Raw genomic sequence first — 15,189 nt, 5'->3', positions numbered from 1 at the left:
ACCTAGTTACTTCCCTTTAGTTCCCATCTCTGACAAGTCCCATTGTCTCCCAACACTCCATCTGACAACCTAGATAGCAAGCACATCCTAGCCTACTCAAACCCACTTTGGAACAAGAGGCCATTTGCTTCTTTTTTCTCATGTCATGAAAAGTTTACCCACGTGGGACTCTTTTCTCTTTTAGTAAAAATATAAATGAAAGCCGGGCGTGGTGGCGCACTCCTTGGGAGGCAGAGGCAGGCAGATCTTTGTGAGTTCGAGGCCAGCCTGGTCTACATAGCGAGTTCCAGGATAGCTGGAGCTACAGGGAGACCCTGTCTCAAAAAGAAAAAAATAAATAAAGTTAGGTGAACATATCATAATGAAACCCACTATTTGTACAATTAATATGCACTAATAAAAACAATAATCATTTCATCATGAATGAGTATTTTTCCAGACCTTAAATGTGAAAAATGGGAGGAAGTGACTTGTCATTAAAATGAGTAGAGTTGGAATAGATTCATTTTCTTGACTTTCAATCTGCTCTTTCCAGTCATTTTATTTCCTGAACAACAGTGTATAATATGCCACTTAGAAAAATGACCCGTCCCATTGTAATGTAGGTAGATAGTACTGAATAAAATTGCTCATTCTTACAGAATTGGCCAGTATATTATCACCATGTAATCAAGGTATGAAAAATTTTGGGCTTCAGTAACTCCAGCAGAGGAGAAGGACATGCTGTGGTACTCAGTGCTCAGCCAGTCCTTCTGCACACCTATGAGTAGGGAGCTGAGACAGGGAGGTGGCTGTGATGACCAGGAGGCTGAGCACTCATAGCCCCATGCATCTCAACTGCAGCAGTTACAGGAGTATGTTCTTTAAATTTTTTCTTTCCTATTTTTAAGATGATTGCATTTTACGTGATTTTTTAATGACTTGCTAGTTCATTCCAGTCTTAACTTGGATTCCCCAAAAACACATATCCTGAGGCAAAATTTAAGTGGCACTGCTTTATTATGGTGTGCAGTAGGAATGAAAACAGGGGTGGAGGGAAAAAGGATTGAGACTTGGAAAGAGAAGCAAACAGGAGGATTTGTCAGCACGCAAGCAAGCCAAACCTGAGCACCAACAGAGGAGAGATCTGTCTCTGAGGATCAGACAGCCAGCATGTCTCAGGGCACTTCTTAAGCGGCAGTAAGACGCAGCCTTTATCCACTGGTTCATTTTTTCTACTGGCCAAAAATCCATCCTATGACTTCTGACTTGTCTAGAATTTCAGACTGCACAGGGGGATGCACACAGAGCAGCTTGTGTGTTATCTCTCTTGATCAGTTGAGAAGGTGGAAAAGGATGTGAGATGAAGCAGGGGGCTTGCTCCATGAAAAGCTGATCACAGCTGTTGCAGAAGTAGGTGCTGAGGCAGCAGCTGGGTGATCAATAAGGCCAAGAATTCCAGAGAGAGGTGAAAGCAGAAGGAGATCCAGGTGGCACACAGAAGTTTGTAACACTTATCATGTGCTTCTGCCCATCTTAGCACATATAAAACAGTAGGAAGGGACACTCATCTTGCTATGCTATTGGCTTTATTCAAATGCTTTTTGAACATCATTTATTTTTCATAGCCATGATCCCCAGCAGGGGATAGCTCTAAAGGAGGCACATGCAAACAGAATGAATAGCTAATCATAAACACGTGTCCTAATAGAGATGCCATTTTGCAGATAACTCCATTGCACACTAACAGGACGCAGAATACAAAGCACTTGTGAATAGACTTTTCCAGAAAATAATTAGGGAGCTATATTTATCTCAGAACCTTTCAGGTACTGCAGTCACATTTACGGTTCCAAAAATAAAACTGCTGATTTTTTAGAAAAGGAAGTATATTTAAAATTAATGCACAGAAACATGCCAACTTGAGAATAAAAGTCTAGATTTAGACATTTACCTATATAAAATCTCTGTGATAGGAATGAAAAGCTACAAAGAAAAAAGTGAAAAAAAACAAGTCAATACTGGGAAGTAGTTATATATTATTAACGGCACCTCATATCCTGGACAGGCCTGAAGCAGTCTACAAAACCCAAATTCGAACTTGGTTTGTGGATCTTGCTGGTTGTAGTGGGATTGTGTAGGATTGTGATCCTCAAGGTTAGAAGCCTAAGATACAAGGCACTTTTGGTTGACTGTAGTAGGACTGTGATCCTCAATGTTAGAAACCTAAGGTACAGGGCACTTTATTGAGGATTGCCACTCACTAAAGAAAAATGGGTAACCTGTGGCCTCAGGCGAGTGAATAGGAACCTCCCAGGCACCAGGGCAGGGTGGGCACTGGTCTTCACCAGCTCCCCTTTTATGCCAGTGGCTTCCTAGTGACAGGCAAAGGATGAAGGAAAACAAAGAGTGAATATTAGAGTGAATATTTCTGGTTTTTACCAGAAAAGGCACATCGTTTTCTTGGATTTCAGTTTACTGATAAGGTTTCTCTCTACCATTGTGAATGCATTTATGTGAACAGGAAGGCTTCACCGCTCAACATGGATGTCCAGGAGACAGGGCGAGAGGAATGGCTTAGGGAGCCGGTTTTACAGTCGTATTTGATAAATAAATAATTGGGCCGCCATGCAAGGGGCTGGAAGATGGGTCAGGCGGGAAAGCCCGGGGGTGGGGGTAGGGGCGGGGATCCCCACGTTGCCGTTGGTTCCTTGCTCAGTGACGGTGGAGAAGAGCGGATCCCACTCAGGTTAGGCTAGAGGAGCAGCGCCATGTGCTCGGGGCTCCAGGCGCTGCTGCTGCCAATCTGGCTTTCCTGGACCCTGGGGACCCGAGGATCTGAGCCCAGCAGGTGAGAATACGGCATCCTCAGAGCTCTGCAGCGTTCCTCCGGACGCGGCAGCGCGCTGATCTGGGGGCAGAGGCACCGCGCGGCGCGCACAGGCTCTCCGGCTGGCCTGAGATGCGGCAGGGCGGGGCTGGAGGTGAGGGCGTCCCGCCCGGCTGGGGGTTGCGAGAGCACTTCCCACGCTCTGCTGCCTTCGCGTAGAGCCGCGGGTCCCCTCCCTCGCCCGGCCGTGGGAAGCCGAAAGAAGCTCGCTGGGTGGCCGATCCGCCGTGCTGTCTGACGCCACGCAGTCGCGACCCTCGCCCGCAGTGTCCCGCCCCGGCAGGCCCCTGCACCCCGCGCTCCGAGTCCCGAGCGGCGACTGCCCTGGCTGGAGAGGGCGCCGGGCCGCAGGCGCTAGGCGGCCTTCGAGGGGAGGGCCGGGTGCAGCTCGGCCGGCTCCGCCCCCGGCGCGGCCTGCTCTCCCCTCCCGGCTCTAGCGTTGGTGCTCCTCCCTCCCAGCCCGCTCCTCCCCCTCCAATCCTCCCCCTCCCTCTCCGCCCTCCTCCGCTCCGGGCCAGCGCGGCGGCGGTGGCGGCAGCAGCAGGAGCAGCCCCGGCTGCGGGTCGCGACGGCGGCGGAGCGCCCCCTCCCCCGTGCCGGGGCGCGGCGGAGGGATGTGGGGCTTTGCGGGAGGAAGGCTTTTCGGCATCTTCTCGGCCCCGGTGCTTGTGGCGGTGGTTTGCTGCGCCCAGAGGTAGGGTCGCGGGTGTCTTGACGGGAAGCGGGCCGGGAGCCGGCTGGCGCGCACCGTGCGCGCTGGGCGCTGGCGGGTGAGCTGCTGCCTGACCCTGTTCTCTCTGTCCCGGTCCCCTTCCCTCAGCGTAAACGACCCTGGGAACATGTCCTTTGTGAAGGAGACCGTGGACAAGCTGTTGAAAGGCTACGACATCCGCCTGAGACCCGACTTCGGGGGTAAGTGGGATGCGCGCGGCCGCTGCGGGAACCGCGACCCACCGCGTTGGCGGCCTGGGTGGAGGCGGGAGGGGGGGCCGCCTCGGCTGAGCTGCGGCTGGGTGGGGTGGGTGGTCCTGCACCTGCGCCCCTTCCTATTCCGCGAGCCCCCCATCCTCAGAGCCGCCCGCACCCGGTGCCCGAGCCTGGCTGATCACGGTGTGGTGCGCTTCCCGCAGGTCCCCCAGTCTGCGTGGGGATGAACATCGACATCGCCAGCATCGACATGGTATCTGAAGTCAACATGGTGAGTGCTGCTCTTCCCCAAGCTCTCCCCGAGCTCCTGCCCGGCCCTCTGGCCCACTCGGGTCCCGGGTGCTGGGCCAGAGGCCTGACCGGCCTGGGCTTCCCGGCCCACAGGGGAAGCCGAGCTAGCTTTCGGACGCAGGCCTCCTGCCCCGCTCCCTTCACGCTCGGTGGGAGCTGGGGAGCGTCCCTGGCCACCCACCCGGGCCCTAGGCGCACCCTGCGTGCGGAGGGGTCCCGCTGGCCTGGAGCCGGTTCTCACCGCCTCCTGGTGCCCAGGGCTCCTTCTGCGGGCTGTCACCTGGTCCAGAGGCTTCCAGAGTGCCGACTCCCCTCCTTAGCAACAGGCGCTGAGGACCGCGAAGGTAGACTAGGCTTGGGGGTGGCTTGCATCCCTAGGTGAGAGGTGCTTAGGGCTTCCTTTGTTGTCATTTGTAAAGAGATGCGGACAGCGAGAGAGTAGCTTGAGAGGCGGCAGTCTAAGGAAAGAGGCGACTTAGACTTTCCATCCCCTTGGCTTTGCAGTGGGCAGGCTCCTAGTCCCGAGACCCCACAGCGGCGCGGCCGGGCGCTGTCCTAGGTGCTGACGGTGCCCTGCAGGCTCAGAGACTGGAAGGCTGGCTCTCTGCTCTCAGAACCAGCGGCTTTGCCAGGAAAGTGGAAGGCTGGTGTTTAAGTGCCACTAAGAGTTTATGCGTATGCTGATAGGATTTAATATGGAAAGTGGGGATCAGTATCCCAAGGTGTGGAGACAGCGCCATGCCGCCCCCTTCCCCAGGCATTGAATAAGGAGCTGAATGATATCCTGAGGTTTAGTGTTTAGTGTTACAGTAGAAATCATACGAATGGCATTCAGAAACAATAGTTTTCACAAGCAGCCATTTGGCAACTTTCCTTTTGAAGCAAACTACATTGGGAATATGACTAGGTAGGTTGCTCAACTCGACTCTACATTGGAATCACGTGGGCAAATTGTTTTCAACTCATACTCTCTCTGCCTCACTCTAAGGAGTTCTGACATAGCTGGGTTGGAGTGGAGCCTTGAGGACTCCAGAGCTGAAAGCAGTGTTTCCAATCATTTTGAAACAGGTGTTTTGTGGCCAGTGTTTTGAGAAACATTACAGTAAGTTATAGAGATACCAATATTTACAAATAAATGAGAACGATTATTTCCTGTAGATTTTAGGAGATATATACTAAAATATAGACTACTGAGGATTTTGTAGGAAGAATTATTCTACAAAAACCTATTTTCATTGTTCTTATGCTTATCCCCAAATTTTTAAATTACAACATGGAGGGCTGGGATTGTAAGTCCGAAGCAAGAGTGTGCACCTACCTAATATTTACAAGGTCCTGAATTTGATCCACAGTGTCATCTCCAGTACCATAAAAAAGGAAAAAGAGGTCACTGTGATTTTAAGAAAAATGTCCTTTTCCTCTAAACTCTACCACTCAGGGCATCAGTCTCTCCAGGTAATGCAACAGGAAAGTTTTAGCAAGAAACACAGAAGGACTATAATTTTAGCTCATATTAAAAGTAAACATGTGGGGCTGGAGAGATGGCTCAGCGGTTAAGAACACTGACTGCTCTTGCGGAGGACCCGGGTTCGATTTCCAGCACCCATGTGGGGGCTATGAACCGCCCATAACTCCAGTTCCAGGGGAATCCGAAGCCCTCTTCTGACCTCCCTGGCATTGCATGACATGGGTGCACTCACTTACATGCAGGCAATACATTCATACACATAAAATAAAAATAATAAATAAAATATTTAAAAATGTATTTAAAAGTAAACATGTAGCTGGCCGTGGTGGTGCATGCCTTTAATTCCAGCACTCGGGAGACAGAGGCAGGTGGATCTCTGTGAGTTCAGGGCCAGCTTGGTCTACATAGTGAGTTCCAGGACAGCTGGGGCTACAGGGAGGCCCTATCTCAAAAAGACCAAAAAAAAAAAAAAAAAAAAAAAAAAAAAAAGTAAACATGTATATTTCACCTATTTATATCTTTACAAATATAATTTTTTCTAGAAGGCATGTCTTCTGGCATTAAGAAAACAAGTTAATATATTCTAGATTCACTGTCATTTCTGTTGGGAATTTTAAATTCTCTAGAGAAGACTATATTGGATATTTAGTGGATTACTATGTCAAAAGTCATTGTATTGCAGTCAAATGGAAGAGAAAACATGTTGAGTGGTGCTTTAACTCTGTACAGTATTAAAATAGCTAGAAGAATGAGTTGAAGGTTGTATTTCAGACCAGTGCACATTTAAAACTTAATTATTCAGTTGTCATATTAGGCAGACAGTTAGTACACTGAAAAATGTCACAATAGTTGCCATAGTTCGTGGTCTATGAGTTGAGGTGTCCTAGTTTTCTTTAGACTCAGTGATAGACAAGTTGAAGATATAGGCCACAATATAGAACAACCATATAAGTCATAGTATTCTTTTATGCTATCTCCCCATTTTTTGCATTCTCATGGTAGTATTTTTTGTTTTTGTTTTTGTTTTTTTTTTGCTTTTAAACATAAATTTATTTTAAACAGAAGTTGGGGATTAACAGCCTTGGAAACTGAATTTAAAAAAGATAGGTGGTAAATGATGATGAAAAGTCATGTATTTGAAATGTCTTCTGAAGTTCATATATATGCATATGTGTTTGCAGTGCTGGGGATCAGACTCAGGGCCTTGTGTCTGTTACGCAAGCACTATAACACTGAACTGCATCCACAGTTCCATAGACATATTTATGAGAACTTGATAAAATAAAAAAGCCTAATTGTATTTGGAATAAAATTGTTGAAAAAGACATGTACCAGAAGGTGAGAGCGATGGATCATGCTTTTTGGTGAGTTTTGGGGGTTGATTATAAAGACCAATGACAATTACTGCCTGGTGGCAATACTGTTCCTCTTCTGTTTAAATGAGTGTAGAATACTGTCTCTGTCAGAAGGGTAGGTGATGATGTGCCCCTGACATGACATAAACAAATAGAGAGATTATGTGCATGGCTGTGTATCCTAGTATTCCTTTTGGTGTTTTAGTAGAAATAACTGAAGGGTGCATTTAAATATTTTGATATATAGCATAGACTTTTTCCATAGCTTGTAACATTTCCAATTTTTGTAAGTCTTTAAATTTTTCTTTTCATTTAGCTCACCTGACAGTGATCAAAGTCATTTTGTTTAATGTAACTTGCCTTATTTCTCTTAGCTCTACAATTTCAAATAATCTTTTAACATTATGCATGGTTATGTAATTATTGAGATTTAGCACACAAATTTTTGTGAGACTGTATATGTGTGAGATTACCGTCTACCAAAAATTATTTTTGTTGTGATTTTGGTGTTTAATGGTGGTCTTAGTGTATTAGAAACATGTGGGATAGATGGAGAGATGAAATAAATGATTGAAAATATAGGAAGCATGGGGGCTGCTGAAAAATAAAACAAAAACTTAAATACAGTATTTCAAATGATATTTTTATTAAAATGGGTCATTGATTTGCCAATTCATAGCAGAAAATCTATGTACTTAATCTTCACTTCATTAACTGTAAAGTACTGGAGACATAAAAATAAGACAAATTCTAGCAATAGTAATTAATACTATTCCAATGATTTAACTTGTTCCTTATTATTACTTTAAAATTAACTCAGTCCTAATGAAGATGTAACCTCAGGGTCATTTTTTGCTGGTTTCATGTATATAAAAATCTTAAACCATCATTCTTTTATTCTGTAAGCATTCCTCTTAGGGAACACCCTTGGTTACCATGCTCATTCATGTGTTAGTTCTCTGTATTAATGTCTCACTTGTTGCACTTTTTCCTCATAAATCCACTTTTATATGCCTAGGTGTAAAAATATATATTACAAAAGATCACAGTTTAACACATTTCAAGAAGCTTTTTTGGAGCCCCATAATGATTAAATGGACACACTTTTACTCATGTACAAAACGATGTAGAGGCAGGTACTCACATTCATACACACATTCACACATGTTCACACAGGCTTACAATCATGCAAGGTCACGCAGTCACCTTCATACACACTCACATGCACACATATATCCACACACACCCTATGCTAGTCCTTTTTCTTGATTTTTTTTTCAGAAGAGAGAGGAAAATGCAGAAAATTTTTGGCCAGAGTAAGTGAAAATCAAGGATTTGGGGGAATCCTTTCACACCTGACTTTAGAGTCCACAGATTACCTTGCTGTTAGTGACTGCTGATTGAGCTCCTGGTCCAGCCCTGTACTTGGCCAGTTCTCAGGCCAAAGGCTTTTAAATCTCAGAAGTCCTATAGTGTGCTTGGAAAGAGCCTAGCCCCAGGAGCCCTGTGATCTGCTTCCAGGTCTGTGGTGTCTAGTCTCAGGTGATTAACTGATCCCCTGTCTCATGTGCACAGATGAATGCCAAAGTCTTGTTACTAAGATGTCTATGAAGAAAACTGTAGTGAAGACACCCACACCACCCCAAGTCAGAAAGCAGTATTTCCCTTCTTCCCTCCTGACAGGCATAGGCCACATTCAGAGTCTGCCTATGAATTGTTATTAGCAAGTTAAAGGTGGGAAATGTGCTAATACTCTCAGTACAAAAGCAGGCTGGGGGATGACTCAGCCAAAAGGAAGAGTATTTTGCTGACCCAGTTGAGGGTTGGAAAACTGCTTATCTGGAAGGCACTCTCTGGAAGGTGCACAGAGTATGTCAGTGCTTGGTTCCAGGTTGCTGCATTTGGGAGGTATGGATGTTTATTGAGGACATTGTTTTTTACCATCAGTATGTTTCATGCATAAGTTAAGATCATACATCAATGCTGGACACTGATAAGAAAGCAGAGAATAAACTTTGGCGACCAATGACAATAATACCTTACATAATATGCTTTATGAAGAGAGGCTTGTGTTTAATATTAGAAAGAATGGTATAGGGAGCCCAGAGCAAATGCTTTTTGTCTTTCCCCCAGGGAGGTTGTAAAGCCTGTGTGTTACATCTCTTTAAAAATGGATCTTACACTCATTGTTCTTTTGTGAATGGCTTCCTTCTGGAGCCTGTACAGGGGTTTCGGGAGCTTATGGTGCCTTGCATCTAAGTGTTTTGTTTGAAATGATACACATCCACTCATTTACATATAGTTAAAAAACAATTACAAATGTCAAGAAATTCAGTTTGTTGACAAATGATAACCAGCTTCTTTCTCCAACTATAACATTTGTTTTTTCTGAAGACAGAATTCACTGCTAATATTTCCTTAGATGATGGTAAATAAAAGAAGTTGGAAAAATAGCTATTGCTTCTCAGGCTACTTGCCAAATGAAGCTTGTTTAAAGGAAGAATGGCAGGACCTTAAGAGAGAGGACAGTGCTCCTTTAAGTAAAAGCATGTAGAAACCAAAGAAGCGCAGAGGTCTCAGAGGCATGTGTATATTACTCTCATATGAAAGGCTCAAGCCTGACATGGTTTTCACAAGCAATTTTAGATTCACTATTTGACTTCCCACAGTCTAGAATCTGTGACAACTTTTCTTTCACAGAATCTCTTTTTTTTGTCACATCATTCTATATTTTATAATGTACCCTGATCACTATTTTGTGGAGTACCAAACACTTAGAATAAATGAAGCCTCTGCAACTTTTGAAATCTTCCAAAGGCTTTATAAAACATCTTGAAATGTAAAGGTTTTACATCATTGTGTAGTTTTTAATGTACTTCCAGTATTCTGTCATGTTGTTCATCAAACCTGTGACCTGTGATCCACCTGGTAAAGCATTAAAGGCGGTAACCATATCTCTTCTTTCCAGATGAGGAAGTATGCTCTGGGGCACACCAGCACTCAGACTTGCTGTGCAGTGGGGCTAGGGCTCCGTCCTTCTTAGTTGGTGTTCCTTCCTAACCTTGTTAGAGAGTGACACAGCTGCTCTGTTTAGGGGTTGGTGGGATTGTGTCTTCTTATGTGTATCACCCTAAGCTAGGTTGTCCCTTTCTACTTTTATCAGAAACCTTTTTCTTTCTTTCTGACATTTATCGCAATTTCAAATATTATGTTTGGATGTCTAACTTACTGGGTCTTCCCCTCTCTGAGTCTCCCTTAGACCATGCTCTATGAGGCAGGGCTATATTTATGGGTAGTGCTTGCCTATTCCCAGACACTTGATAAATACTTATTAGATATTTGCTAAAAAATGTATGAATGAGCAAATCAATGAGTATACACACAAATGCATGAATAGATCTGTAAATGTTCAAGGAAATATTTTTATAACTCAGAACTTGGGCTCATAACAGTGAAGAATCTTACAGGCAAATACGATGTGCACACTTTTTACCTCCAGGAGACACAGTTCAGTCAGTTTGTGTGCTTGTACTCGGTATAATACCATAAGCTGAAATGTTCTGTATCTGTCACCTCTGTCACTGGGAAGATTTTATGCTGATTTCATACCAAAGGGAGAGTAAAATATTGTACTTATCCCACAAAATGCAAGTTGTGTCAGGGTTGGTGTAGGTAATTCTAAATCGATCACTATGTTTTGATACTCAGAATTTTGTGTCGACTTGTAAAACATGTGTGTAATGAGCCTTTCCATATGACAAAAGAGTTGAAATTACTCTTTTTATAGGGATTTGTTGGGTGCTTTTCCCTTCCTCTTTCCCTCTCAGTGTAGAGAAAATGTGATAGTTTTCAGTTGTTTGCTAATTTTCAGGGCAGTGTACTTTAGGGCCATTTCTGCCAGCCATTAGAAAAATTATCTAGCTGCAAAATTTGGAAGACTAAGACTAAGATAGGTGCCTTTTCTCCCGCGGTTTGCTGTGTACCATCAATTCAAGGCAGAGTTTGGCTGTGCTCTCTGTGTCTGGGGATGTAGATTTGCCTTATTCCATCATTTTGGAAGACTGTATCAAGAAATAGAATCCATTGCTAAGTGTAAGATATTGTATTCCTCTTTGTATTGTTCCACTAGGCTCAAGCATCACACAGAAACATTTAAAACAATAAAAACTTTAGCATGCCCGAGTCTAACATTATCCAGATAAATAAGAGTAGAATTAAGACATGGAGAACCATACTTCTTTAAATGCCCTAAATTGTGCTTCTTTATTCAATTTGAAAAATTGTATAGATTCTATTGATTATATTATCACACATTTTACCCCAGTTCTGCAACAGATGAATTCCTTTTACATGAAATCTTTGCAAAGTCCAGAGCCTATGATTAAAGGCAGGAAAAATGATTTATATAATATTAACTATAAAGAATGACAGTGGCTGGTGTGAATCTATATGGTCCCAATTATGTTTGACAGATATATAGAAAATTTTTGTAATTATTTCAACATCACATTTTTTTTTTAAATTTAGTGGTTTTGAATAAGAGTTGATGACTCTTAATTTTAATGCATATAAGGAACGAAATTTCTGGGTCACCCACCATTCTATCCTCTGCATGTGTGTATGAATTTATTAAGATTAAAATTTGTTATAATAGACACATTTTGCCAGTCATACCATCTGTGACTATGCATCTAAGAGAGAAGTCCTGTGTCAGATTGAGGGCAGATTAAGAGGGTGACTGAGCCCAGTGTCTGGCATGGGGATATGCTGGGTAAATATTTTGTTAAAGACTTTGTAGAGCAAACCACCCTTGCAAGAAAGCTCTGATTTTGACCTGTTTTGTTATGAAGTACCTTATCTAAACTGGATGTTTGTTTAGTCCTTAAAATTAATCATAGCTTCAAAAGGAAACATCATGGTAAACTTGACAGGGAACCAAATCTGAACTCGGAAACAGTGTCACTTTCCCTGTGTCTAGATCAGAGGCTTCAGAACTGTCTACTGAGAATCCTGGTGCACTTTGGGGCTTATTTCCAGGGCCCATAAACTGTCTTGAGAGCATAATTCCTCACTGTTGATGCGTTCTGAAGGTTCAGGGTCTGCTATCAGGTGTGGGGTCTACAATATGCCTTGCCTTTGCCAAGAATATACATACTAGGAAAAGGATGGAGATAACTGCTGGAAGAGTGGGGTTGATCGTGCTGTGTTTCTTTGTATGCTGTTAAGTCTTGTGAGATAACTCACTAGTATGGCTTGTATTGGATTGTGCCATTGATGAGTTTTCATTTCTGAATATTTTGTTTTCGCCTTGGGCACAAAAATCCCCCATGAGAGTGGCATTTCTTGTGGCACAGGCTAAATAAGAGGAACACTGTGGAGAATGTTAGTTTGTGCTCCCTGGCCAGAGTGTCTCCGCTCAAATAATGCTAGAAATTATATTTAAGTGCCTGTTACATTTTGCTGTGGGACTTGCTCGACTCTTTAGTACATGAATGACTTTGTAAATCTTGATATGATGAGTAAAAAATTTAATTTTTGAATATATATTTGGGGATTTTTTTGTGTAGAGGGATATGGACCCTGTTAACATTTCTTTATTTTATTCCTGTGGTGTTGGGGATCAAACCCAGGGCCTTGTACATGCTAGGCAAGTATTCTACCCCTAAGCTACACTTCTAGCTGTCTATCAACATTAAAAAATGAATCTTGCACCCATTGTCCTGTTGTGAATGACCTCCTGCTGGAGCCTATGCAGGGACACAGGGAGATTATGGTGCTTTGCATTTAAGTATTTTATTTGAATTGATACACATCTCCTTATTTGCATTTAGTTAAAGAACAATTATATCTGGCAAGAAATTTAGTTTGTTGACAAATTATGACCAGCTTCTATCTTCAATGCCAACATCTTGTTTTTTTCCAAAAGCAAAATTCGCTGCTTATATTTCCTTAGATGATGGTAAATAAAAGCAGTTGGAACTGTTGTTAGAACATTGTTGCCTTAAGACTTAGCAGGGAAGCATTCTGCAGCGCAGAAAGCAAAATGATGACAAAGACTCTGCTAGTTAGGTAGTTATGGGGGGCATTTTCTGGAAATGAAAACTAAGTACTTGTCATTGTAGACTGATTTAAATAAATAACCAGAATTTTGTTATATACTAGCACACTGTCATATTAACGGGATATTTTAAGCCTCCTTCCTCATTTTCTTGTGTGAATAATGGAGATAATTTGTATATTAGCAAAGATGTATGCATCAAAGTAAAAGAAGTATTGTTGTTGTTGTAAGTGCTGGGAATAGAACATAGGCCCTCTTATATGGTAGGTAAATACTCTATGCTGAGTTACAGCCCTAGTCCAATAGATAAGTTTTGAGAACAAAATGTGGCTCTCTTAGCCTCAGGCCTGTGCTTGTGTTCTAGATAGAAACCATGGAGCCTTAGGGATGCTTTCTTAGGACTGAGCAGGGGATCAAGCAGGCTTCAATGCTACATCCTACTGGAAAGTCCCCTTCTATCTTTGAATATGTAACATTTCATACAGAAACATTCTGGTATGTATGTATGTGTAATGAGATCACATAGTGAGTGCTATGATTTTCATGTGTCCCCAGAGTTCAGAGGTTTGGGTCTTAATCCCCAATGCAAGAGTGTTGAGAGGTGACACCTTTAAGAGGTGATTAGTATTAATGTCCCTAAAGTGATTGTGGGTTGATGAAAAAAGGGTTAATTTGCCCCCTCCTGCCCCCTCCACAGAATGACACAGCAAGAAGGCCCCCTGCAGGTGACTTCACCTTAGACCTCTGAGCCTCCAGAACTGTAGAATATACAAGTTAGATTTTTTTTAATTGAGGCTCAGATGTCTGTTATAGCAACATAAGATGAACTAAGTCTTCATAATAAAATGAAAATTTTGTTATACAAGATAAATATTCTATTTGGATAAAACCCTTTAGCAGTAAAAATGGAGGAAATAATTCCAAACATTGCTGCCATGAGGTGACTAATTGTGTGTAGTTCTATGAGCGTGCATACAGGTTCATGAATAGTCAGTGAGAGTGGCTCAGAGCATAGATACATTTTCTAGGATGTTCCACAAACCGTAGTGCTCTCATAGGAAGGCAACACTGCTTATGCTTTAGTTAGAAGGTCCCTTTGTGGACCTGTGTATCACTCAGGAATTGAGACAGTCTGGTCTTAATGAGTGAGTAAATTAAAGTAGACCTAGAAATGTAAAGAGAGTCAAACATTTTAATTGTAATGGTTTTTGTTTTTTGCATTTAGAAGCATAGAAAACTGGTTTTTAAAGGAAAGGTTGCAAGGACTGTGGAGGGCTCCTTACATAAGAGTAATTGCTCTGCAAACTTGGGATCTTGAGTTTGAGCCCCTAGCAGCCTTGTGAAAAACTGGGCTTCACTGTGCACACTTGTAACCTCAGCATTGAGGGTTGGAAACAGGTGAATCCTGAGAACTTGCTGACAGCCAGCCTAGCTGAAACAGAGCACTTCCAGTTCAGTAAGAGGCCTTGTCTCAAGGCAGTAAGGTAGACAGACAGTGTTAGCAGAAGATGTCCTGATGATGTCCTTCTGGCCTCTGCATGTACACATACAGGCTCATGCACTCACACTCACAGAGCTGCGGAGATGGTGTCTTCAGTAAAGTGCCTGCCATGCAAGCATGAAGACTGAATTTGGATCCCTAGCACCCACAGAAAAGCCAAATATAGTTGTGAATGTGTGGAACCCTAGAGCTAGTGAGGGCGGGAAGATAAGAGAGTGGAGAGAAGGGGCTCCCTGGAGCCACTGAACAGCCGGCCAATTGATGAGTACTGGGTTCAATGAGAGATTCCGTCTGAAAGATAAAGTGAACTGTGATAGAGGAAGTCACCTGATGTCAACCTCTGGCCTCTACGCACATGGGTGTGTATGCACCTGTACACACACATGCACACACATAACACTGAACATACATGTGAGCACACACAAATACAAAAGTAGGGTTCTTGTTTGGAAATACAGTGCTCATCTATCATCTATCTATCTATCTATCTATCTGTCTATCTATCTATGTCTCTATCATCTATCATCTATCTTCTATCTATCTATCATCTATCTATCTATGTATCTATGTATCTATGTATCTGTCTATCATCTATCTACCTACCTACCTATCATCTATCTATCTATCTATCTATCTATGTATCTATGTATCTGTCTATGCATCTGTCTATCTATCTTTCTCTCTATCATCTATCCATCATCTATCTATATATCTACCTAT

The 15,189-nt window shown here is 42.9% G+C and overlaps 1 protein-coding gene across 2 annotated transcripts in view; it reads left to right on the top strand.

The window, feature by feature from the left end:
• The first annotated feature begins 2,699 nt into the window (after nt 1-2,699).
• Gabrb3 (gamma-aminobutyric acid type A receptor beta3 subunit) overlaps nt 2,700-15,189 on the top strand; it is a 240,860-nt gene continuing 228,370 nt past the window's right edge. Inside the window, exons 1-3 of one of the 2 annotated variants that reach the window (XM_008833631.2) lie at nt 2,700-2,830; nt 3,690-3,781; nt 4,000-4,067. In XM_008833631.2, the coding sequence (XP_008831853.1) occupies nt 2,751-2,830; nt 3,690-3,781; nt 4,000-4,067 (240 nt within the window). In that variant the 5' untranslated portion in view covers nt 2,700-2,750. Of the gene's footprint in view, nt 2,831-3,374; nt 3,564-3,689; nt 3,782-3,999; nt 4,068-15,189 lie in introns of those variants that run through there. The other variant, XM_008833630.3, reaches the window with a different exon arrangement.

The sequence above is a fragment of the Nannospalax galili genome, unplaced genomic scaffold, assembly GCF_000622305.1.
Source record: "Nannospalax galili isolate Female #2095 unplaced genomic scaffold, S.galili_v1.0 scaffold135, whole genome shotgun sequence".
Classification (NCBI taxonomy): domain Eukaryota; kingdom Metazoa; phylum Chordata; class Mammalia; order Rodentia; family Spalacidae; genus Nannospalax; species Nannospalax galili.
Note: the sequence above shows the minus strand (reverse complement) of the source record. Positions and strands in the feature narration are given on the sequence as shown.